This window comes from Triturus cristatus, chromosome 7 (genome assembly GCF_964204655.1).
Source record: "Triturus cristatus chromosome 7, aTriCri1.1, whole genome shotgun sequence".
NCBI classification, from domain to species: Eukaryota; Metazoa; Chordata; class Amphibia; order Caudata; family Salamandridae; genus Triturus; species Triturus cristatus.
Genome location: NC_140590.1, coordinates 946,265,479 through 946,291,418, shown reverse-complemented (window position 1 = coordinate 946,291,418; position 25,940 = coordinate 946,265,479). Strand labels below are relative to the sequence as shown.

Genomic DNA, 25,940 nt, shown 5'->3' with positions numbered 1-25,940 from the left:
CATCCGAACCCGATGGAGGAAAAAAACATTCTGAAGATGGAGTCGATACCCATGTGCACTATCACCATAAGGAGGAGTCACCTATCCCGTGACTACAAAGACTTCTTCGACAAAAACAAGGTGCAAACATCTGAACCCAACACCAGATGGCGATCTATGCTAACGTATACAATCTACAGCTCATATGCCTCGAACAAATATTTTCAGAGACAGTCACAAGGGACCCCTTCCAAGTTGTGACTACATTACCACTCTCTTGAAGAGGGTGGTAATTTGCGAGTGCTTTGTGGCCACAATTGCGGTCACAAAACATTCATACATTGAATTGCGAACGCTATTAGGAAGGGAACGCCCCTTCCTAATAGCAACTCACAATTCCTAAATAGTGAGTCACAAATAAATTGCGACTCGCTATTTAGGAATTGCACATGGCACAGGGCCATTTTGCATGCGCAAAAGGGTCGCAAACCCATTTGCGCATGCAATTTAGTGTCGTTCATCTGGCCCATAATGCTTCTAGGACCCATGTCAAGTATAACATATCACACCCTACATGAATGATCTTTTATTATGATACAATTTGGATTCTCTGGCTTATTTACACTGCTAACATGTGCTTTCTTTACACTGTCTTCCACTTGGCGTATGATGAGAAATATATTTGTACTGTGATAGCTTGTATGTTTCCCTGTTAGGCTGTAGTTAATGCTTCACACTTTCTATATTTGTGAAACCATGAATAACAGACTAGTGTTCTGGCTTGCTTATTGCATCCTTTTTTAAAGCAACAAGTTGTGCGTGTTTACTCACTGTGTTGAAATATTCCACTCCTGTTGATGTAAAAGCCTCTGCAATTTCCTTTGTTGTTACAACAAAAGCCATAGGGTGGCCATTCCCAATAGGTTTGCCCACAGTGACAATGTCTGGTACAAAATCGTCTCCCTGAAGTTGAAAGGACCAAAAGCGCTTTCCCACTCTTCCAAATCCAACTTGAACTTCATCAGCAATAAACACTCCGCCAGCTGTCCGAATATGCCTAAAATACAAAAACAAGTAATGTTTCAATTATATTTCACATTATTTGGTAATGCACTGCTACATACAAATTACTCACTATTCTTATTGACTGTACCCCATTACTGAGACAATCGTTAAAGAAGAGGATTACTGCACAGTTGCACAGCATAGGCTTGTCTCTAAAGCCCTGTGCCAGTCAGCCCTTTGTCACTGTCCCTTAGATATAAAATGTCCATCAGATCTTTATAAAACCAGTGCTTTACTCTGCTAACACAGAGGGCAAAGACCTACATTGTGAAAATCAAACACTGGCAGCAGCTGCTTATTGCATTCCCATCTTCTTTTAAACACCTGGTCCTGTAGGGATCAAACCACATTCTAGGCAGCCACAAACACCCAGATTCTCTCATGTGCCCCCAGTAAACTATGTAACCCTCAGCGGTTTTGAGCATGAAAAACTTGTGTTGAAGCAAAACCTGTGTCAGTGTGTTTGGAACTTGCGTGGTGTATGGCATGGACGATTTTCGATCTCCCAATTCTATTTGACGTATGAGGAAAAGGTTTATACGAATAACACGATTGTTTAAAGCCAAAATAGTTGCCAATGCCCATGGGACAGTCTATTTCTTCAACTGAAAATGAATACACATTTTATAGCGCATGTTTATCTTACAAATTAGGTTGATACACCTAGACTACTATGGGGGGGATACACCTGCACATGGTCTTAGGATGAACTTACTACTGAGATTTAGTATCTAGCGTTACGCCCGTGCTCAAGCCAAGCTTGTATATCTCCTTTTACTAAGGTTGATCTTTTGTTGTCCTCAAGTGGTTCCAGCTCTGTATCTAATGCATCTTATTCCAAAGTAAAGACGGGTGGTGCAGATACCCTTCTTTTATTACACCAAAGCAATACATGGACTACAGGTTTTGGTGCATCATGGGACCCTTCCTTAGATGTGCTCAGACGTGAGTTAACAGAATTACCAAAAACATGCCCGACGTATGATAGGGGAGTATGAATCCACCCCTTCTGAACTCTTATAGTTGTAAATTGCACATTTCTTTTTCTTCCAAGTCAGTTAATTTGTATCAGAAGAATGGTTCTGTCATTTTCCGAAAATCATGTAAGAGATATCACCCCGTCTTGGACCAACATTGTGTACAACAATTTAATTTCTGCAATATCCTATTCCAAAGACTACAAAGTAAAGCTAGTAGATCAGAAATATCTATCTATTCCCAAGCAATTGATCTCACGTGCACTATGTATGTAGATATGCAGTATGAGGCATTTGTGTTGGCTGGATTGGGCCAGGCCCAAGTGTCTAACAGTCAAGCATCATCCTGAAGCCATGAGGAGACTGAGGCACAGACATCACACCAGCCTAGGAAAGGAAGCACCAGAGAATAAAAGCAGGGAGCTCAAGCTGTTTAATGTCAGGCCTGAGTAGCTCATTTACTCCTGGCTTTAATTTTGAAATCCGGTACTTGCAAGTTGGGATTTCTCATTCAGGAATACAAACGTAATGCAAATTAACAGCATTAGCTGAGCGAGCTACTTTTGTCAACACTGGACAGCTTGAAAGCGCTTACTGGAGGCAGCACCTTTCACTATGTACCGAGTAGAGCATAGGAGTGCTTGGGACTGCTTTTATTCTTTGTGTTCTGGAACTTGCTGCATTGTTTTTCTCCATTATAACCTGAATGAGCTTCTCACACCTAATATGGGACAACGTGTCAGTGTACAAATACATTCAGGTTCATGTCATTGAGCCAAGTTTAGACTAGCTGTTGCTTGGTATTCTTTCTGAATAGCAGGGATTGTAATTAGATAAGTTGATCTTCACGTAAGTGCTGAACATCCAGGTCTGGGTGATCACAGCCAGTGTTCAAGACATAGAGCATCTGGAGCAGAACTGACTTTTAAGGCGAGTTGGGTGGTGTCGGCATTTTGGCGAATTTTGATGCAGTTAGCAGTTATTAAGAATCCCAAGGCATAGGTTTCTTCTGGAGTGTGAGGATCAGGTTTGTCATGAGAGCTTCTATGACGATATCTTGAGTGAGGAAAGCATTGGACATGGGGAGCAGGGGGGAGACCGCATCGCAAAAGAGGGCTTTGATGAAGCATGTTGTCACTTGGGTTCTGTATTTCTTCTTTCTCCCCTTCTGCATGTGGATGGACCATTTGATGTCACCGAGGTCGCTGGAGTGGAGGGGTATAGAAAGGTTTCACTTGAACTTGTGCTTTTTACTAGGAGTGTGGGTGTCCATATGGGTTTCCAGAAATACCCTAACATTATTTAAAAGGGTGATGACTATCGTTGTGGAGGAAGCAGGGCGAGCGATAAGTGTGAGCTTCAGGTTGTTGATAAAAAAAGTCTTTGAAAGTTTGTTGTTCTGCTTTGGGTTGGTGCGGGTGAGATGCTAAGTGTTGTAATCTACTGTATGGTATAATGTATCCTCTCCATTGATGTTCTCTGCCTTGCTGCTCAGCCAACGTGTGAGGTCATTTGAATGCTGAGAGTGTCTGTGCTTGGATAAGAGTCAGATGGAGTGTATGGGCTGAGCAGCAAGGAGGCTGCTCCTGGTCGGGCATTAGATTAGAACTTACCACTTCCTGTAATGGAAGCTATAACTTGAAGAATAAACGTACCCATGCGTGAAGGGAAGGCTAATGCAGGAACAGAAAAGATTAAGAGATACTAAAAAGTAACTAGAGGAACTGTACAAGAAACTAAGAAGATTACTAAGGAAAAGAGATTGACGCCTGTAAGGAAGAATTACCCCTAGTAGCCGGTGTCTATTTTCATCAGACAGCCTGCAGTTCAGGGCATTTGAAGAGGCGTGCTTCTGATTGAAATTGCGCCTGCATCAAACTATGCATACCGGCAGCATTTATTTCAGAGAAACCAACTACTTTTTTCAAGTAAACTTGCTGCATTGAATTTGAGTGGAACTTTAAAGGCACTCGCAGAGTTTGTTTTAAAGGACAGTGCTTCGGACTGCTTTAGTTTGCTAACTGTATGCTCCGTTTTGTGATGTTACTATGGCGCGATCATAGTTGCTGTTTACAGGATCGCTTCGAGATGAAATTGACAGCCTTGCTTTACACCGAATGCAGCAAGTGAAGTGTGCAGTGGCGGTCCGTCCATTGGGGGCGTTGGGGCGTCGCCCCCCCCCCGCCCGCGCCTCGCGCCCGCAGCTTCCTCGGTGACGATGGTGAGGGAGAACTGTCAGTCAGTATGACGTTGGACCGCCCACCCCCTTCAGAGTCTGAAGGGGGTGGGCGGTCTGGCGTCATGTTGACTGACAGGCAGCCAGCAGCACACAAGTGCGCATGAGTGGGGACGGAGGGCGATTTTTGCACCGTGCCCAGTCATGCGCACTAGTGTTTCCCGAGTCTGGCGCATGCCCATTAGGAGAGCGAGGTTGAGCCAAGGCTCAAACCTCGGTCTCGTAATGGGTAGGCGGGCGGAGCGTAAGCCTGCTCTAAGCCAATCCTGGTGCTGCTCCAGCACCAGGATTGGCTGAGAGGGGTCAGATGGGCTGCGCCTGTTCCAGTGAGTGAGTGTGTAGGCGGCGGCGCCAGAAGTAACGGACGGACCTGAGGCGAGGCAGCGCGGACCCGGACCTGCTCAGGACAGGTAGGATTTTATTTTTTTTAAAAACACCCCCGCGTGACACCCCCCCCCCCCCTTCCCCCCCCACACACGACACGAGCCGCGACTGCTCGTGACAGACCCTCATGAGTACAATAGGGGTACCGGCTGGTTCGAGGTCTGTGCAGTAAAAGTAATAGAGAAATCTCAAAATGTGAAATGTACCATGTGGTGAACGTCTATTGTGTGGAAAGTTAGTTGGTAAAATTGCTGCAGAGCCGTGTCCACGACATTGTGAGGAAAACAATCCTGTGTGGTGTAAGGTGGCAGTAGGGGTCTCTTATTACACGCAAACAAACACAAACGATATCATCTGTGTTAACTAGATTTTTATTAAAATTGCTTGTTCTAGTCTTTTAGTAAAAGCTTGCAAGTGGTGAAAGTCTTTGGATCCTAGTAAAGATATCTCTCACGGACGGTAATGCAGTGACTGGAACATTCTGTGACCAAGTATTTAAAAATCACGTGGTTCTCACTTTATGTGGATATATTTGGATGCCAGAAATGTATGCTCTAGATATCAAATAAAGACATGTTTACAGTTAGTTAAGATTGGAGCTTAACTAAATATTTGTAAAAAAAATAACGTATAAGCGAGAGGCCAACAGAGTACATGGTTCACGTTATGTTGCCCTTTTTGGTGACAAAGCTGTCCATTCCAACAATGCGTACTCAATGCTCCCAAATCAGTTTCTATAACTATGTTACTCCACTTTAACCACCTGGCATTAAGATTTCTTATATATCGATTATTATGTGTATTGACACAGAATGTAGCTCAAAGTTTGCCATTGATTCCATATGCTGCCTAGTTTGTCTTTATGTACCGCATAATTTAGGCAGCCACGCCACATAATATGCTTCTCTGATGACGGCGATTTCTGGACCTTTGTGACATAGTCTGACTTTGCACTGGCCATTATTGCGTGTGACAACTACGTCTCACTGTTGGAGTTCAAAGCGTCACTCCCACCTGTTTGAATTGGCCTGTCTGCTTTACCACGCTAACATTTGCGAAAGGAAACTTGGCTAATCAAATTGCAGCGCTTCCGAGCCATGGGGCACGGATAACAAACGAAAATGACCACCAAGGACATTGTTCAATCATCCCAGGCTAACCCGGAGAAAAGGCTTGGCACGTGAAAGAAATGTTTACAGAGCCGTGTTCTGGTAGCCCCTTGTGTCCTGGGATGAAATGTACAGCTTCAGTTGGTCTCAGACTGGTTCCACCGCCTCCACCGCTGCAGGGGCATTTTAGTAAGAAGTGACGTGTTCCAACATTTCCAGTGAGCAGGATGGTATTTATTTTTAATATGGCAAAAGCATTTCCAAGTCCACTTGGTGGCATCCTAGCTCTCACACTGAAGCACTGTATATTATGGCTCTCATTTGTGGTCCTGTGTCCTGTGCTCATACTACAGCAGCATGGTATGTCCTAGCTCTCAAACTGCAGCACTGTATATCATGGCTCTTATATTGTAGTCCTGTGCCATATCCTCAATCTCTGGTGGCATGTGCTAGCTGAGCTCTCATACTGCAGCTCTGTATATTATGGCTCTAATATTGTGTTTCTATGTCTTGCACTCATACTATGGTGGAACGATTTGTCCGAGCTGTCATACTGCAGCACTGTATATTATGGCTCTCATATTGTAGCCCTGTGTCATGTACTCATATTACAGCGGCATGGTATGTCCGAGCTGAGCTCTCATAATGCTGCTCTGTATATTATGGCTGTTATATGTTAGTCCTGTGTCTTGTGGCCATACTGCGGTGGCATGGTATGTCCGAGCTCTCATACTGCAGAACTGTATATTATGGCTTTCATATTGTGGTCCTGTGTCTTGTACTGATACTATTGTGGCACAATATGTCCTGGCTCTCATGCTGCAGGACTTAATGTTATGGTTCCCATATTGTGGTCCTGTGTCTTGTGCTCATACTACAGCGGTATAGTATGCCCTAGCTCTCATACTGCAGCACTGTATATCATGGCTCTTAGAGGGGGCAACATTTACAATGATTGACCCGCTGTCAAATCCAAGGTCACAGCTTTTGACCCGTAGGTTGGGCACAGATTCCTGGCATGATGTGAGTACATTAACTCTCCATCAGCACAAAACATTTTTGCTCCCTCTGTCTCTTTGTCATGTTCTTCATTATGTTGAGTCTCAAGATGTGCCTGTGTATGTCTGTATGTGTGTGTTATGGTATGTATGTCTGTATGTGCGACTGTGTGTGTGTATTTGTGCTTTATTGTACGTGATTCTTTTTTTTGTTTTTACAATGTGCTTAATGGATGTGTGGATGGTCTATGAATGTTCCTAATTTTGTCTGAAAATGTAATGAAGAAACAGGATGGGGAACTCATTTTCTGGGGATGACTCTCTTTGTTAAGTGGGGAAACTGAGATTATAATGTTAATGCATTTTAGTTTCAGCAGGACTTCACCTAAGAACATACCCTCTGCAGTGGGCTCTATGTGTGTTTGCAGCTCTAGTCTCTGTGCTTCTCAAATTTGCTTGAAAATGCACCCTTTACCCACTTTTTTTTCAAAATTTTCTCAGGGGGAAAAACCACCCCGAACCCCCTCTAAGGTGGTCGAGCTCGCTCGCTGCGCTCGCTCGCCACGGTGCACTCCGACAGAAAGTTTACGCCTCACCACTTTCAAATGTCACCATCCGCCACTGGAAGTGTGTTAAGGCTACAAGCGATGCAAGTAACTGGGCAGCAGATAGTGTAATGCTAGTGTTGGAAGCGCAAGATTGGTACGATGAGCGATGTGGGGCCTGTGCGTCGGGCTGTGTACTGAACTTGAATGTGCCTCTTTGGGGAGGGCAGCGCGTGTACTTATACTTTTGCTGCGCCATTTGAATGGTCACGAAGCTGCCATGCTATGCAGAGTGTGTGTCCGAGATCCAATGCGGCGTTTGAAACTGCCCGCGCGAACTGCTCTGTATCATGAGAAGCCACGGGTGGTGAGAGTTGTCATCTTCAGGTGAAGACGCGCATGTCAGGTGAAGACGCGCATGTTGGAGCACAAACAAGTGAGCGCGAGTTGGAGCATGCGCAGGTGAAACACCACAGCCATCTGTCTCGTGACGTGTGGCTGAAGACTAGAACAATGATCTACGGGGAACACAGCGGGCCCTTGGTTCTGAGACAGCATGTTGATGAAAACCACGGAGTGCTAAGAGTAGAATTCGGAGAGGAGATATTCTGTCAGCTGTGTGGGGCCACCGGTGAGGTGAGGTCATGTATATTTCAGACATTCCAGGCCTGGCAAAGTTTGAGGCTATTGTGCACTCGTGGGGATTGTCTGAAGCTGATTACCAAGCACTTTTGTGGGAAGTGCAAGACTCTACGTGTTACTGAGGGAGAAGTGGATTTACCACATAGTGTATTGCAATACCAATTTATCTCTCCAGTTTCTGGGGATTTTAGAGGAATTTGGGGTGAGAAACTGCTCACCGGTGTTAAAAACATTGAATTGCCATTTGGAGTTGCTGTCTATGTGGATGTTGTATAGTGTTGTGTGCTATGTTAAAATGGCGGCTGAGTGTATTTTGAGATGCTGTAATTATTTTGTGTTGTTTAATGCTACTCTGCATTTGTGCAAAAACAACAATTGATGGACAGAATGCAGAACAGTGTCGTACATTCACCCCAGTACAGAGATCTAGGCCTTAATCCATCCTTTGTTTGCTCACCATGCCATTCCAGTTTGGACCCAGCCATATGCAAATCAGTTTTGACCCTGCGCCCAATGGGAACAGACCAGCCCGAACTGCAAGGCCAGGTCCTCCCTGGACTGGAAACAAGCATTCTAGGACCGGTTTCAGGCTTTCAGCCCTCATCAGCCAGGATAGCTTGACTCCAGTGGCATGGAGAGCACAGGACCCACGTCTGGGCATACCCGTCCCACTTGGGGTGACAAATGCAAAAACAATTGATGGGCAGAATGCAGAACAATGTCGTACATTCACCCAAGTACAGAGATCTGGGCCTTAATCCATCGTTTTTTTGCTCACCGTGCCATTCCAGTTTGGACCCAGCCATATGCAAATCAGTCTTGACCCTGCGCCCAATGGGAACAGTCCAGCCCGAACTGCCAGGCTAGGTCCTCCCTGGACTGGAAACAAGCATCCTAGGACCGGTTTCGGGCTTTCAGCCCTCATCAGCCAGGATAGCTAAACTCCAGTGGAAAGGAGAGCACGGGACCCTCGTCTGGGCATACCCGTCCCACTCGGGGTGACAAATGCAAACCAACAATTGATGGGCAGATTGCAGAACAATGTTGTACATTCACCCCAGTACAGAGATCTGGGCCTTAATCCATCGTTTTTTTGCTCACCATGCCATTCCAGTTTGGACCGAGCCATATGCAAATCAGTCTTGACCCTGCGCCCAATGGGAACTGTCCAGCCTGAACTGCCAAGCCAGGTCCTCCCTGGACTGGAAACAAGCATCCTAGGACCGGTTTCTGGCTCTCAGCCCTCTTCAGCCAGGATAGCTTGACTCCAGTGGCATGGAGAGCACGGGACCCACGTCTGGACATACCCGTCCCACTCGGGGTGACAAATGCAAAACCAACAATTGATGGACAGAATGCAGAACAATGTCGTACATTCAACCCAGTACAGAGATCTGGGCCTTAATCCATCGTTTTTTTGCTTACCATGCCAATGTTTCTAGAATTTGAGAAACCCTGGTCTTGTTTGAATACAGAGGGGGAGGGGGGGTAGGGGGTAGGTTTGGGGGGGGGGGGGGCGGGAGAAGGTTGTGTGTTTGCTGGGTGACATGCTGTACCATGTTGAGTGTTTCAATGAGGTTATTGTCAGAAGTTGGTTGCAAGTCTACCGCACCAGGCCCCCCCACCCACCCAATCATGCGAGTGCCACAACAATTAAACTGAGTCCTGGCTTTTGTTTGGGGATTTTGTAGCCTTCTATTGTCACTGCGCAATTTACTTTTTTTTCATAGGCATTTGAGCTTGTAGTGCAGCTGGCTCATTCTTTAACTGCCTTGAGTGCGCGGAGAGAATGAAGGAGCGTGCTGTTGCTCTACTTTCTTTAAATTTCTGGGGCGGAGTTCGCCTTCTCACCAAATTGGCAAGGCACATCAAAAGGCACATCTATGAGACACGCATTGTCGCCATCCAGGAAAACCATGGATCACATCCACCTGTGTCTTCAAAGCACCACGCTGGTCCCAACTGTTCTGCCTAAACAGTCTGTCGTGTTAAGACCTGATCTTATGACATATCTGGCTGCGTCCTAGTCATCCTGAATCGTCTGCACCAAGTTGGAGCGGCACTCATAAGAGACTACTGGCAAGATCACTTTAACCATGTCACATAAAACATGGATGTACATACCCAGCAAACAGCTAGTGCTGATTGACCAAAGGGTGACCTGAAGATATCGCTTTTTTCCTGAATGCCTCAATTCTCTTCAACTCTCTATCTGTGGGAATCGCAGGAAAAGAGTTTGGGTTTATCTGGCTAGTGAAAGCCTGAACGATAAGGGCCTCCACAGTAGTGTTTTGCGTCAAGAAAGCAGGGTCACCCGGAGCAGATCTGTAGCGTTGTGCTAACTGCCTATTCACAGGAGAGCAGCAACAAGGTTTAGCCTAGATGTCCATAAGGGTGTAGTCAAGGCTTCGTTGAATGATACCAAGAGCTCAGATGAGGTCTGCCCAGGCTGCAGAACTTCAGAGAGTACATTGGTTTTTACTTCAACAGACGGCAATAGTAAATCCAGAATTTCAGCTGCTAATCTGATGACCACTTGAGAGTGTCTCTTATGTTAAGGAACCAGGAGGAGAATCTAGCTCCGTGTCAGGGAAGGTGTCTAGACCACTGGCCTCTTGTAGGCCCAAATAGAAATAGCCATCATATTGTGGGGAAAATTCATCCCCATCACTCCCCGGTCACCAAAGGCAAGCTGGCTTTGGTCAGAAACTGGTCTGAAACGTTTTTGGAGCAGTGGAGGGCAGCTCCTAGACAAAGGTGCTGTTCTGTGCAAGTGATGCTTCTCACTTCAAGATTGTACCATGATGCGACCTCCCTTGAGGTCAAGACAATAGAGATCGGATTCCTCCTCCAACATGAGCGGTGTTGGTGCCAGCGTCAACATGGAAGGAACAGGTGTGGGTCATGGTGCCAGATATGGAGTCGGCTATGGAGTCCAAGTCCAACCCAAAGCGTGTTCAGGAGGTATAGATGGAGTGGTAACCTAACTAGAGGCATCCATAGATCTGTGGGGCCTGAAGGCCTGCTGGGGGATTTGGCAGATTTTCAAAGATTTGCAACGTGGCTTTCTTGAACGCATCAATCTGTTGCAATGTTGTCGACAGCCCCAGAAATTAGGCTGCATCGGGATCAGATTAGTAATTGGCTCCACAGTGGGGGACTGAGAACAAGAGCAAGGAGCACCCTTGAGGTCCTTGCAACTGCTCAGAGAGAGAGAGTGGTGAGGTTGGGATGAGGCCAGTTTAGACTTCTTATGCTTCTTTTTGGACTTTGACTTAACAAGGTCTTGGACCATAATAAAGAACTGTTTGAAGCGGGTCTGTGATATCAACTTCGAACTGGAACAGGACTTGCACAACTTCTTTTGGTGTTGTTTGATGACACACTGCTTGGCTTTGTGATCCCAAATCGCCTTCAGGTGCATATTGGCAGACTCCCAACATGACTAAGGGTCATGGCCCGAACCTAAACACTAGGGATATACCTTATGGGGATCGGTCAAAGACTTCTGCTGGTGACAGTTCCTACAAAACTTAAACCCTATAGTTTTAGGAGGGGACATGCTCTGTTGCACACTGGAAAAAATTTTGTATGCAGTTCCAGCCGTCACTTCGGGGTGGAGTGGTATCAACACAGACACAATGTCACCTACAGGCGCCCAGTGGCAATGCTGAAAAATATTCTGGACCCAGTCTGGTGATATTCTAAAGGCGAGGAATCTGCAGTTCGAACAATCCATGAGAATAAATAATATACAATTAGAGCACTCCTCTCCTAAAACCAAGCCCTTCAGTTGGAGAAATCCAGTCTGCTTAATGTGGGCGGGTCATTTGAGAAAAGGCAACATCGGAGGAGCTATATTGGGCTTAGAAGCGATAAGACATCTGATCAAATAAAAAAATAAGTAGATTAATTACACTTGTCTGTCTGAGTCACAAAATAATTTTACAAATTGAAGAAGATAATCCAGTCAATGGAAATTCCCACACTGGAAGGAAGTTGAGGCTGGATGAAATAATTGATGCCGAAGAGAAAGCGGGCTTTCAAAGATATACTCCCCCTTCAATTCTGTGGCACACACTGAAGCTGTGCATCTATTAGTGCTCACTGGTGCAAGACTAGACTATTTACATAACAAAGGAAAGAAAGAACTCACCGACTTGGGGCGGAGTAATTTCAAATGAGATGAAAGGCTACTAAACTTGAGCTGCTTTCACACTTGGCCATAGGGGAGGTTATTTTCTATACTGCTTTAGAATTTGTAGGGAGGTTCCCACTTGCACAACAGGGCAGATTCCTGAATGTCGACCTACGAAAGCTCTAGGGCTGGAGAATATGCACTACACAGACAATCCAAAGGATTTAACAACAATGGGCACCTGTGGATGCTCTAAAGGATAATGAACATTTGTTTAAAAATACAAGATATAATTCTATATTCACAAAGATTTCCAAGCAACAGACCAAACTGGAAAGGTTACAGAACAGTGACTATATAATCCACACACATGAATCAACAGAACACTTTACTCTAGTAAGGAGTACCATTAATACATACTCTGCTACCTTTTGGCAATAGCCCTCTGGTGGAATTATTTGACCTCCAACACTGGGCAAGGATTCCATAATGAATGCAGCTATCTGTGAAGAAAAGACGACTAGAATTGTAAATTTGACCAGTAACACAAACAAATATGCATATTGAAAATAGTGCAACAAAGTATATTCTCAATCAGGCAAAGACTACAACTAGCGCTTTTAAAAACTTTTTGGGAAAACTATCATTTGAATTTTTTTTACAGTAGATTTTGGATATTGAATTTCTCACACATTTTCCTTATCTACCATATTTCCCATGCTAAAAGAGTTCAAAGCACCAGAAAGGGAGGAGGAATAACTGGGACTAAGAAGAATGGCTGCAGCATCCCTTTATATAGGCTAGAGTTATTATTGCCACAGAGGTATTAATATATTTAATGACATCTCAGCCGGGTTGAAGGTTTTTGTTGCGCAGAGGGCATCTCCATACAGACTTGTTGTAAGGAAGCCACACAGCCCAATTTACTCAGTAAAATGGAATGGGGCAAGCAAGTATGTGCTCTCAGGGGCACAATCAAGCTTAGAGGAGCCGAGACAAGGTGCGTCAGAACATAGCAAGCCCGGTTCTTTACACACAGAGATTGACAAGAGGTGTGGGGATAATAGGAGAAAGGACTTGTATCATTTAAAGTAGCTTACTTTCAAAAGATCAATGAATCCGGACAAATACAAAGAGTGCTGCATGATGTACTTTCAGTCACTGCTTTAGGCATTAAATTAAGAAACTGTGATCTAAATTCAATGTTGTTTCTGCATAAACCTAAATATGAAAACATTCATGCAGATTTCCCAGATGTTTTCAAATATTTGTCTGTTTCTTATCTCCAGTCATCAATACTGAACACAAAAAACACGGGGTCCTGAATAATCACCCCTGAAGTAAACACACACACAAGTAGGGAAAAATATATATTACAGCTGTTGTTACTACAAGGCGATGTTGTAATAAACATAACTGATTCTGAGGGAACATTATTATTATTTTTACCATTTTCTTTTTCAAGCGGCGATTTTTAGAAGAAATCACGTATAGTTTCATCCAAGGTGTGGAGAAGAGGGTCTTGGTGAAGTAAAACCAAAGTTGCACAGATTTTGATAGCAGAGTCAATAATTAATGTTATCCTAAAACATTATCCTCCAAAACAATCAAACTATTGCACTGTCTGGATTATTTAACTGACCTGGATTCGCTGGAAAAGGCAAAGGATGGACATCCATCAAACCAGGCAATTTCTTTAATATCTGAAGCTGCTTAGAAGAACTATGCACTTGATTTTTTTGGGTTCCTGGTTAGAACTCTTGGATCTAGCCAATTAATTTACTACTCTGCTCGCCGGTCGGTTTCTTTGTGAGATTTGTCTACTCTTGTACTGTTCTGTTTGTAGAAGGTGTCTAGAAGTCATAAATGTAGCTGTGGTAGCTGATATAAGACATCGGGTGAAAGGAAATTTCCTATTGGAAAAATATTCTCCTAAGAGTACAGTTTTCTTTAATTTTATGTGTTCAAATTCATTTATTTACTTTGCAAGATTTGTATTTCTATCTGTAAAGTTATTTGTTCAATTACTGAGTTCTGTTTATATGCTACATTGTAATCAGACATATAAGACCTAATATGGCCTTAGAGCCCCCCATAGCGGGCACTACCGGCCATTAAAGGCCCGCTCCAGAGTTAACAAGGGAGTGGACCTTTAATGGCTGCTAGAACCCACTGCAGAGGTCTCTAAGGCTATTAGAATATTCCGACCCTAGAATGCAGAATGTTCAAATTTGTAAAACAAAGGCCTCACGGAGCCCGGGGGGATTTCCTCTCGGGCTCCGTGAGGCCTTCTGTTCACAACAACAGCTATGAACAAACATTGGAATGTTGGAGCTCCAGGCTTCTACCGGCCATTAGAAGGGCGGAGCACTCCAGTGTTTTCAATGGAGCTCGCAACATTCCAATACTCTAATTGAAAATATTTAGGGCCTTGTTTGGGGTTAGCTAGAGTGAAGAGCCACGTTGCTAATCAGCCAAGCCAGAGTTGCCCAAAGCAAATAATGCTTCTTTTTCAGCCCTTGAGTGCAGCTTTCAAGTCACATTTTGTGCTTCTAGAGGTTGAGTAACATTTTTTAGTAAAGAGGAAATACAAATGAAATGCCAATAACACACCTAGAAGGAATAATGCATTCCTGCATCTGTAGGTAGCAACTGCTGATTTGTTACAAATGACACACTGATTGCTTTGAATGGATTCATGGGGCAAACAAGAGATTGGCATGTGTTAAGGAAAGCGTTGGGCACAAGTTGCTGGAGTATCTACATTTTCCATCAACACAGCTACGAATGGTAAGTTTAATACTGAACAGATATGCTAATTGTGGATGTTTTGACTGTAGAAGAGTGAATGATTAGGGCACTGTCAAGTATGCACAAATGTTTTTCATCAGATTAGCTTAAAAATATAATATGGAGTCGAAAAGAAAGACAGTGGTTGCAGAAGAAGTAGGAGTCATTGCTTGGCCTATGTTATGGGTAGGAGAGGTGTGAATAGTTTCTGTCTCCACAGCTTTATGACCTAAGAAAGGATTCAACCTTGTTGCCTCCATTCAGCTTAATGCCCCCCATGACCTCTGAGTGATGTGCAGTTTTCCTAACTGGCGTAAATCAAGAACTCAACTTTTGTTCCAGATACTAAGAGTTGCCCGGAGTGATATCCCAAAACAAGGGTGCTGCTTTGGGCAATGAGTGGTACAGTGTTTCAGGTCCTGAAACACAGGACCCACTTTTACCAGGTGAAGACGTGCACCTGGTAAATGCACGCCAGGATAGTCCCCGCCTGCCCGTTCCAGCACCATGAAGTGACCAGCCAATGCTTTACCCCAAATAGAATCCTGGCATACCAGAATTGGAGATTTCAGCACCCCAGTATCTCCCCACCAAATAAACAGCAGTTCTTCATTTGACTATAATGAGAACAACAGCAACAATAAATGTGGGAGGAGGTGGAAATGCTTCCTTTATAACAGTTTCACAGCTAGCAAGTTGCCAAACCTATAGATATAAATAGAACTGTTGGCTGTGAGTATGATTTATATTATTGTTTTGGCACCAGAAGACTGCCAATATAAGAACTCAAAGGGGTTGGGCGAATGTTTCCATTCTACTAGGTCAACTGAAACCCTTCCATTCTTGCCTTCGAGGGTGGGTATTAGAACAGTCTAAACAGGCCTCAGCGGGATATGATAAAGGCATACCTGAGAACTATGACACAAAGCTAATAGCTAGGGACAGGCAGAACAAATGGAACACATCTTTCTGTGGAATACACATATTTCTTAAAGTTTCGGACAGTCTAAAATTATCACCATATTTTTAAAAATGTTGATATGACATGCAGATATTCTACCGCTTTCCGAATATCCATGCAGAGAGAAAGTATGTAGAAACGCCACAACAGGCAAAGGAATGACAAAGGTCTAGGACATGGAGCTACAGAGGTTATTCAACCTTTTTTTTTTTTATAATTTTTTTGTTTCCAACCAGTAGTTACATGCCCCTGCACCATTATAGATCTAACATAAGAGTTTCCTCTGTGCACTGGAGAGTAGAATCTACATCCGATATTTTACAATCTCCTCAATACTTTACAATATTTTTACCGCTGACACACTGCTTAATGAGATACAAAAAAAGGGACCAAATGCCCCCCCATCCTAATTCGCATACCTTCGACCTTATGTATGCCCCCACACCTTTGTCCCTGCTGTCCCGCCCTTTCCGTGATCACCTAGTGTGTATGTGTGGGATCATTCAGAGCATTGGGTTCCGCGGCCTTTTGCAGGTATTGGACCAATGGTTCCCAGAAATCTCTAGGCCTGGAGGTTTGTGGGAGTTCCTCTGCATATGTCTCTAATGTTGATTTACAATATATCATGTCTGTGAACCAGTCCTTAAACCTTGGTGGTCTCTTACTCCCCCACCGCATAGCTATTCGTCTCTTAGCAAGTAATAATGCAACTGCCAAAAACTTCCTGCGTCGTGCGTATTTAAGCTTCAGGACTCCCAATAAACACACTAGCGGTGTGTTGGGAATCTGCTCCGTCAGCATGTCTGTGAGTGTAGTGGTGACCTCTCGCCAGTATGTCTGCAACTGGTGGCACGACCAGGCCATGTGCAAGAAATCCGCACTCGCACCGCTACATCTCTGACATCTATCTGTCTCCCTCAGTCCAAATCTATGTAGCCTAGTCGGCGTGTCATATAGCTGATGAAGAAATTTAAAGTGGATGATGCGCAAATTACAGTTTGACGTGAGCAATGCGAGCTGCGTGCAACTATACTGCCAGTCCTGTTCCCTTATCGTCTCCCCCAACGCTGCTTCCCATCTAAGCAACGCACCATTTGACCTCCCGGCCTGTTCTTCTTGGGCCGCATTGTAAAGGCGCGTCACCAGATTCTGACGCGTCGGTGCTGTTAATAGAATCTGTAGTGTATTTAATTGCCTAGGCTCCTCTGGAAATGTTGTATATAATGACCGCAGAGCCTCGCGCAGCCTCAGATACGCAAATTGCTTCATAGGGGACTGGTGTGCACACAGCGCAGGGTCCGTCAAGTTAATAAATTTATTATGCGGAAATATGGTGCCCAGGGTGCTCAGTCCCATCTCCACTAAGAGGTCATACATTTTCTTTTCCTGTGTTACCGTAAGCTTGGGGTGTTTTTCCATGGGAAGAGCTTGTGCGTAGATTGGAAATTTGTGTGCTCTATGAGCCAGCGCGTGCCATGCTCTAGAGGTGCATTTGACTGTCTGTATCGTGTCTCGCGGTGTGTGCATCACCGGGTCCGCCATGAAAGCTGGCAGTGGTGCCGGATTTATACTATCCTTTTCCACTGCTATATGTGGGATATGTGCATGTGCTTTCGTCCAGTAGTGTGCGTGCTGCGCTTGTGCGCAGAGAAAGTATAATTAGAAATCTGGCGCCCCAAATCCTCCTAGATAGTACGGCTGGGTCAACGTCTTCCAGCTGGTTCTAGCCTGTTTCCCTGCCCATGTTAGCCGGTGCAATATAGAGCGTATCTTGACAAAGAAAGCCTTGTTCAGCCATATCGGTATGTTCCAAAATAGGTATAAGAACCTAGGCAGTACAACCATTTTCTGTATTGCAATTCTATACGCCATGGAGAGGGGCAGTTTGATCCACTTTTCTACCTGTTCCTCCAGCCGCACCAGTGCTGCTCCATAGTTTTCTCTGATTACTAGTTCTGGGTCGCGATGTATCCAGATACCCAAGTATTTAACTGGGTCCGTTTGCCATCTTAACGGATATTCGTAATCCGGTTCTGGGGTGCCCACAGTGAGAGGTATCACTACTGACTTATCTCAGTTTATGCAAAGGCCGGAGAATTTCTCGTATCTAATATACTCCCTTATGAGCGTGTTCAGGTTCTTGTCAGGGTGTGTGGTGTAGAGGACCATGTTGTTTGCATATAGTGCAATACCTATGGGTCGCAAGCCAAATTGTAGGGCGGACTCAGAATGCTTCTGCCTAATTTTGCAAGCCAATGGTTCTAGTATCAGTGCAAATAGCATTGGTGATAATGGGCAGCCCTGTCTTGTACCTCTTGTAATTTCTATGGGGCCGGACGTGTTCCCGTTGATTCTAACCCGTGCTGTAGGCTTGGCGTACAATAAGGATATCCACTTTAGGAAAGGTTCTGGGAACCCCATCCTTCGTAGAGTGACATACATGAAGTCCCATTCGACAGAGTCGAACGCCTTGGCAGCGTCCAATAGGGCCACAGCCGCGTGCGTATCTGGATCCAGCTGGTGAAACAGCGCAAATATGGTGCGTATGTTGTGCGTGGTAGAACGCGTTGGCATGAACCCTGCCTGATCCGGTAGCACCAGTTTACACAGCAACGGCTGAATCCTGTTTGCTATTATTTTTGCCAATATTTTGGCATCAATGTTTATTAGGGATAGTGGCCTATATGAGTCACATAGGGTTGGGTCCTTCCCGTGTTTCGGGAGTGCTATCAGAAGTGCTTCATTTAGTGACTCCGGCAGTGTCCCTTCCTCATACGCCTCCTCCAGCATCTCAGCTAGGTGTGGGATCAGCAAGTCTCGAAACTCCTTGTAAAATTCTCCCGGAAGCCCATCCAGTCCCGTGGACTTGTTGTTCGGGAGAGGAGGTTATTCAACCTTACTGGCAACACTGCGGGCCACTGACTGTGTACTCATTTGGTCCTGTAATCTGATGTCAAAGATGAATTAGTGTACATTACGAAATTTTGGAACTACCACCCAAAATCAAAATTCTACCTTACCAAGCATGCCTCTACCCCATATCCCTCGCCGGCCATCTCTAATCACAGGCCTTTGCATAGATTGCAATTTATGCATCATTAGCATTCTCTTCACACATGCAAAGACTCTCATAACAATTTCAATGGTCCTCAAAGTGTATCCACTATCAGCAGCATCCTCAATCTTCTTGGACATTGGAGTGCTCCAAAGTCCTATAACAACAGGCCACACATTTTCGTAAGTTTTATGTATACAACTTGCAAGCATCTCCATACTTAGTGAAGACCAGAGCCTCACCCACTATGGGAGAAGCCTGGTATTCCCACCCAGAAGGAGAGGGGCACCTCAGGATTCCGCCATAGGGCCAGGTTCTCCTTCCAAGCTAGAAGGAGTAGGTTAACAATATGTTTGCCTTTCCTCATCTGCTGAAGATATATCCCATCTGAGGGGCATCACAGTGTGACTATTACAGGGCACTTACCTATCTTACTTCCTATGATCTCTTTAATCAATCCAAAAATATTCTCTCAAAACCCCAGTACCCTAGCACAATACCAAAATAAATGAGAAATACTTGCAACTTTGTCGCAACCCCTCTAGTATTTGTCTGACTTGTGCAGGTAAAACATACGTAATCCTTCAGGGACAGGAGCAATCTAAAAATTATCTTCTACAGTGTCTCTCTATTATTAGTGTTGCTAGAGTGACTGGTGTTTCTAAGGAGTTTCTCATCTCACTGGTCATCGTCTAAATGAAGGCTGAGCTCCCTCTCCTATAGGCCAATTTATTTCCCTCTTTGAGTTTCCGTATAACTTGATGCAGGTCAATTACCCCATGTTTCATATCAATGTGTGATGCAAACCATTTTGCCAAGGCCAGCCACAGCCCTTATGCAGCACCCCTGAGCGAGAGCGTGCTGATGTCTAGCTGTAGGCGGTAAGTCGCAGGTGACGTCTGGCTAGCCCCCAAGTGCGTCTGGACCTTCAGGGGCTACTGGAAGGTGCGGGCCCACACTGTTTGCAGCGCCCTTAGGAAACCCCAATCTACGAGGCCCTGCTTGCTGTGCACTGGCAGACAGCCATCCGGACCCATGCCCCTCGTGACCTTTGAGACACTGCTGGGAAGTTACCCGACCCGGCCATGGGACTCGCTGTACTCCAGGGGGAGTGCCTCCCCCAGTGTCTGCGCTGGGTGTGGGGCCACCACGGTGTGTGCGTCAGGCCCGCCGATTCCTCCACATGGCTTTACAGGGCTCTACCGCGACTGCTCACAGTGGCAAAGAAACAAATCCCCTTCCTGTCTTCTACACCTTGCTAGGCCCATGGAGGCACCTCAAATATACAGTCTGACCTGTTCTCTGTACAGCACGGATCTAAATCACTGGGACCTCACTTTGCTTCTAACGCAACAGCTGGTGGCAACAGACATGACCTCACTGGTGCCCAAGGTGAGGCAGACGTGTGGAATCACTTGGAATCAACTTTGTGCATTGATGAGCCCCAAGAGAGGCAACGGTAGAGGAGTTCTACAGAGTTCTACATCAGTCGCCAGATGAGAAACAGAGTGGGTACGAACTGTACTCCTATTCCTAATACATTTCTTCTGGTCTCCCCCTTTACCCCCAGCACCTATTACCAGCTACCAGTGTCAGCGGCCCCCCTTTGCCATTCAGTGTACCTCGTGCCCTCCATCAGTGAACCCTTGCACCATAAACCAGATGTACCGCCGCAATGGGACCATGCACATGCAATGTTACGCTTACACTCTGCTGTCCCCCTGTACCCTACGGGCTCCTGAACCAGCACCCACACCCTGAAAGATCCCCTATGAGGTGCTGTATCGAAATAAGCCCTCCTACCACACGTGTTAATCCTAACCTCTGGTACTTAGACTCCCAGACCTTGCCACACACTGCCTGTTGCTACAAACTGTAAAGTGATGTCCCAGTGATATCCCTTCCCTCTCCTTAAATCAGAGGTCTTGAAACTTTTGTAGGTTGAGCCCCCCCAGCTGAATTTTTTTAAATGTCGGGCCCCCTCCACCACCTGACAGAAATTTCTGGAATCTGGTACACTACATATTTGAGCGCCACCAGCATATCCCGGCCATATCCGGCAAATAATGTTCAACACAATAAGAGTGTGTAGAGGGTGTGGTTAAATGACAGGCTTATTACACAGCTCAAGACACAATTTTCCAAGATAAAATGTGCGCAAATAGTTTTTACTAGGATGCTTCGTTTTACACATGCCATAGATTGATTATAACACCACCAACATTAATGTGACGGGTGTGCCTGTCATTCGCCACAGAGACGGTCAATCTGGATGGATGGATTTTCGCTACAGCCATCCTCAGGTTGTGCTCCAAAATCCAGTCTTGAACGGTACTTAGTCTTTAATACCGCAAGTGCCGAGAACCCAATCTCACATAAATAGGAAGAGCTATAAGGCAAGAGAGTTTTGATAGCAGTTGTGCTGTGTGTACAGATTCCGTGAGGATGAGGCACTCTTGCTTTACTTCCTGAAAATAAAATGTCTTTGCTCTCTTGTGTTGTTCTTTTGTCTGGTAATAAGTGGCTCCCTAGGAGTGAATTGGTGATTCCCATTTGGATAGAACAGTTTTTGTAATAATGTAAAAATGAAAATCTCTTTGAACAGGAGAAGGCGCCGTGCTCCAGGATTTTGTTGTCTATATTTGGGCACACAGAGTTTCTTTCTCCTTTGCTCTGTTCCTAAGGGCCTTGCTGAAACCCCCAGAGATGTTTCTTTACACTACAGAAGTATGGGCACGTCATGCCCATTGCAATTTTCTTTAAATTACCTTGCTCTCAATAGGTGTGCCAAGGTTTCAGATTGCTATGTGACATTTTCATAATTTCAGTGTAATTGTGAGTACCATTTCAATGACTATGAGTGACACTTTCTCACGAGCAAACTCAAGCAGTGAAGATGAGGGAAACATAAATATCTGGAATTGCACCCATTTGAGCAACATGACTGTGCCAGCAAAAGCACATTTTGATAGCATACCAAGTCAGTGTAACAGTAGATCATGATTTACACTCTCTTCCTGCACCGGGGCAATGGAGGTCTGACCTATGTCACCTTAGCACAGTGAGGAACTGAATGTGTTGTAATGTGACACACTTTACAACTGGCACCCACGGACTGTAGGCAGTTGTCTGATCGCGCGATGCCAAAAAGGCATTTGCTAATTAACACAAACACATTCGGGTGGCAAGTGCACTGCACAATACACTGAGGCTGAATAAATTGAATTACTATAGTTAGGCCTTAACAAGAAACGTTTCAATATTTCCTGCCAGGTGACTCAGTGTGACCAGCGCTGCTCAGCTCACTTTAATTAACTGCATGATGTATTCTGGGAGATGTAGTGCAGACCGGGTCCAGATTAGTTGTTCCAACTGAAGACAACACATTGCTGATTTGTAAAAGAAAAGTCCATGGCAGGCACATGTGTGAGAGCGAGGAAGGGTGGAGGTCTGGAGAGCCACAGGCCCTTCCTAAATAGATTTGATTTTAAAAAACCTGCTGAACACAAGAGCGCTATGGTTTGCTGGTAACCTTACTAGGGTGGGCAGACATTCGCTCCGAGCTTCCCTCCCCACATCAATTTTACTTGATGCATCCTATTATATCGAAAAAAAAATAACGTGTACAGAAACAGAAAAATATTGCAGTTTCTGCTCACAATATCTTGCAAAACCGGGGTACCGGGAAGACATTTGCAAGCCTCCCAGATAAGAAGCACGCCTCTGTTCCTGACAGGCCTTGCTGAAACCCCCAGGGAGGTTTCTTAAAATTTTAAAAGTATGAGCACGTCGTGCCCCAGTGCAGGATAGTTAAAACTAACATCGTGTGCCTTCGATTTCCCTCTCCCCAACCCCACCCCAGCTTCCTCCCCACAGCCACCTCTGCCCTGACTTAGAAAACATCGAAAGAAAGTTTGCATGGAAAGAATATTTTACACGCTGCAAATAAACTGGTAGTTTAAATCTTCCGACAGCAACAGGAGAACGCCAGTGCATCAGCAGAAGAATTCTTCACTGTGAGGAAGCAAAATGTAAATCTCAGACCAAGATAACCTCGACAGGACAGCAACCTAAGGAAGTAAAAGGCAGCAAACGGGAGGAGTGAAGAAACGCCACACTACCCAAAAAGTTAAAGACTTCAGGAGCTTTATGCTCCTGGTTTCGCGGCACTTCCTGCCATCTGTAATGCAGCCCCCTTCATTGGTGTAACATCAGTGATGACGTTACTAAGTGCTGATTGGCTACTGTGCAGGAGTTAGCCAATCCAAAATCCCCATTTGAAATGGGGAAGAAATGCAGGAAGTAAACGTACTTTCGAGTCGACGTGGGACATTTGAAAACAAAGGTGAGGTTTCAGGTGAAGTGCGCGCCCCCCCCCTGAGATGATGGCGCGCCAGATTGAAGACGTCTGCCTTAAATCGTCAAAGTTGTTCTTCTGTATCACACAACCTACTATACCTGATGTTGTCCTAGATTAAACTTACCTGTCACGTCTCTCTAGCCATGTGATATTCCTTACACAACTTTTAAGTAACATTGAATCCTCAATTGTACTCTGGTACTGGTGCTTTATACTGGGCAGCTCGTGCTGTAAGATGTTAGGGGTTGTGGTCTACTTCAACATAAGTGGGCCAAAGGTTGCTTTACAACCCTAACTCTATTCCGCACTTACTCCAGTGATTCTTCATCATAAAGCAACCCAGAAATGGTACCGTGGCCACACGCTCCTGCCTATCGACACCATCATCTAGTGCTCAGCAAATTACTGAACTTTTTGGGTCATCTGTTAGACCCAGTAACAATCATGATACATTGGATGAAGTACTTGCAGCAACTGAAAGATCCCACACCCCCATGGGGTCAAAGATTGATGCTGTAGCTACAACCTCACCCTGCTACGCGATGACCACTGGAAACTTACAGAGTGTGGTCTGAGAAACAAGCAGTAGCAACTCTCCAACCACAGACCTCAGACTTGCAATCCCATCTCACCATTTTAAAGGAGAAACTACGCATCCTGGAGGAACTTGCTGAAGATGGCAAAGAGAGATCTCAAGGAAACAACATCAGAGTGGTGGGCTTCCCTGAAGGCGTTGAAGGGAGTGATGCAGAGGCGTACATAGTGACTTGGTTATACAGTTTCACCCCTGTACTCTTAAATCTGATATTATCCCTACCGAGCACTGATGGAATGCCCATGGTGACTCTCCAAACATCAGACTATATCCTGTGAAACATGGTGTGATTGTACATGCATATCTTTTCTACCCTTACTTGCCCCCCCCCCCCCCCCCCCTCCGGTTGTATGCTGTTTGCAAAATGTTTTGTTTATGTTCCACGTGGGGTGGTGGGGCTTCATGGTTGTTACTTGAACTCTTTTAGTGGACACTGTGCTGCGGGGGCTTGGGTAATCGTCCAGGGCGATTTTCTTTTCCTTTCACTCAACACGGGAAGCGGCAGCTGTTCAAAATCTCATCTCCCTGCTCACCACCTAGACTGGCTTCTTTTTACTGGTCGCTTTAACTTCACCTGTTTTGGGGAGTATCCGTTGTATACCTGCTCTCTAAGGTATTAACTGTTCATTGTTATGTTATTGCATTTTTGTTTGTTTATTGTTACGAGTTGCACTCGTTCTTTATTTCATACGCTTAATCAAGCTCTGGAATCCATGCTTAGGGCGAACAGAGCTGCTAAACCCTAAGACACCACACCACAGCCGCCACCAAAATCATCACCTGGCATGTGAAAGATATTCACACCCCTTCTTGCAGATACGTGTTATACTTTTAGCTGCATCACAGACACACACATTGCCTACTTACAAGAGTCACACATTACAGGTGAGGAGGCATCCAGACCACAGAAAAGATGGGAAGGACAAGTGTCCTCCACAAATTATTCTACCTATGCTCGAGGGGTCCTGATTGGATCAGGGCAGGAGTCCCCTTTGCTGTCAAACAAACGTTTGTGGACCCAGAGGGTTGATATGAGTTTGTGGAGGGCTGTTTTGATGGTGGGCAGGTGTTCCTAGGAGCGATATATGCATCTAATGTAGACCAGGCTCCTTTCCTTCACTCCTTATACACAACCATGGCCCGATGGAATGCCATCCCCTAGCTTCAGGGGGGGGGGGGGGGGGAAGGATTTTAACAGTGTCCTAGAGGTGGGATTTGATCGCTCCTTCCCACCACTCATCCGCACCGTGGCTACCTCTAACTCACATATCCTTGACACATGGCTAAAAAATTGGGGGTTATTGGATGTGTGGTGCCTTCACAACCCCAATACCAGTGCACTCCTACTATTCACATGCACATGGACTACACGTCCGCATCGACAGGTTTACTTGCACCCATGACATCATTCCGCACATCACCTACACAGAATACCTTGGTAGCAAGCACTCGGACCATAACCCACTCCAATTACAGTTCTGTTGGGAACATATCCCTCCACCTTTAACCCTCTGGTAACTACAACCATCCACACTGGAAGAACCCCCAATTTCGTGCTTCCATTTCTAATAATCTCACTGAATATTTTGACACTAACACTGGCTTACCCTCCTCCCCCTTAATAGAGTGAGATGCTTTCAAGGTATTCATTCGTGGACACTGTATGAACAACACACTCAACATGTACCATCGCCTTACCACTGACATCTCCCAATTGGAGAGAAGACTGTTGGGCCTAGATGAACTAGCTCGGACTTCCAGCACCGCTCGAGAGCAACCGCACCAATCTCAACTAGAGCATCTTGCCCTATTGGAAAGGCTGCGCTGCCTTAATTATGCAGAACACACTAAACGTACACATGCTGACGCAGAGCTCTCAGGTACATTACTGGCATGGTTGATTCATCAGGAAGTGAACAAACGTCCCATCCTGTCTATCCGTTCCGATGAAGGACAATTGAGACAGACAGACAGACACACACACTTCACATGCCACTACACATTTCTATATACAGCAGTGTCTACAGTACTGTTGGAAGCCGTAAGTGACTTCCTGAATGGCATGACCCTACTGCGGATCTCACCAGAAAACAGGGAAGAACTCAA

General features: G+C 45.2%; 1 protein-coding gene across 1 annotated transcript in view; it reads right to left on the bottom strand.

Annotated features, from left to right (window-relative positions):
• Nucleotides 1-25,940, bottom strand: part of LOC146810896 (5-phosphohydroxy-L-lysine phospho-lyase-like) — a 250,027-nt gene that overhangs the window by 126,312 nt on the left and 97,775 nt on the right. Inside the window, exons 7-8 of the mRNA XM_085617945.1 lie at nt 12,494-12,576; nt 811-1,036 (exon numbers count right to left, since the gene is read on the bottom strand). Coding sequence (XP_085474071.1) covers nt 811-1,036; nt 12,494-12,576 — 309 coding nt within the window. The remainder of the gene's footprint in view (nt 1-810; nt 1,037-12,493; nt 12,577-25,940) is intronic.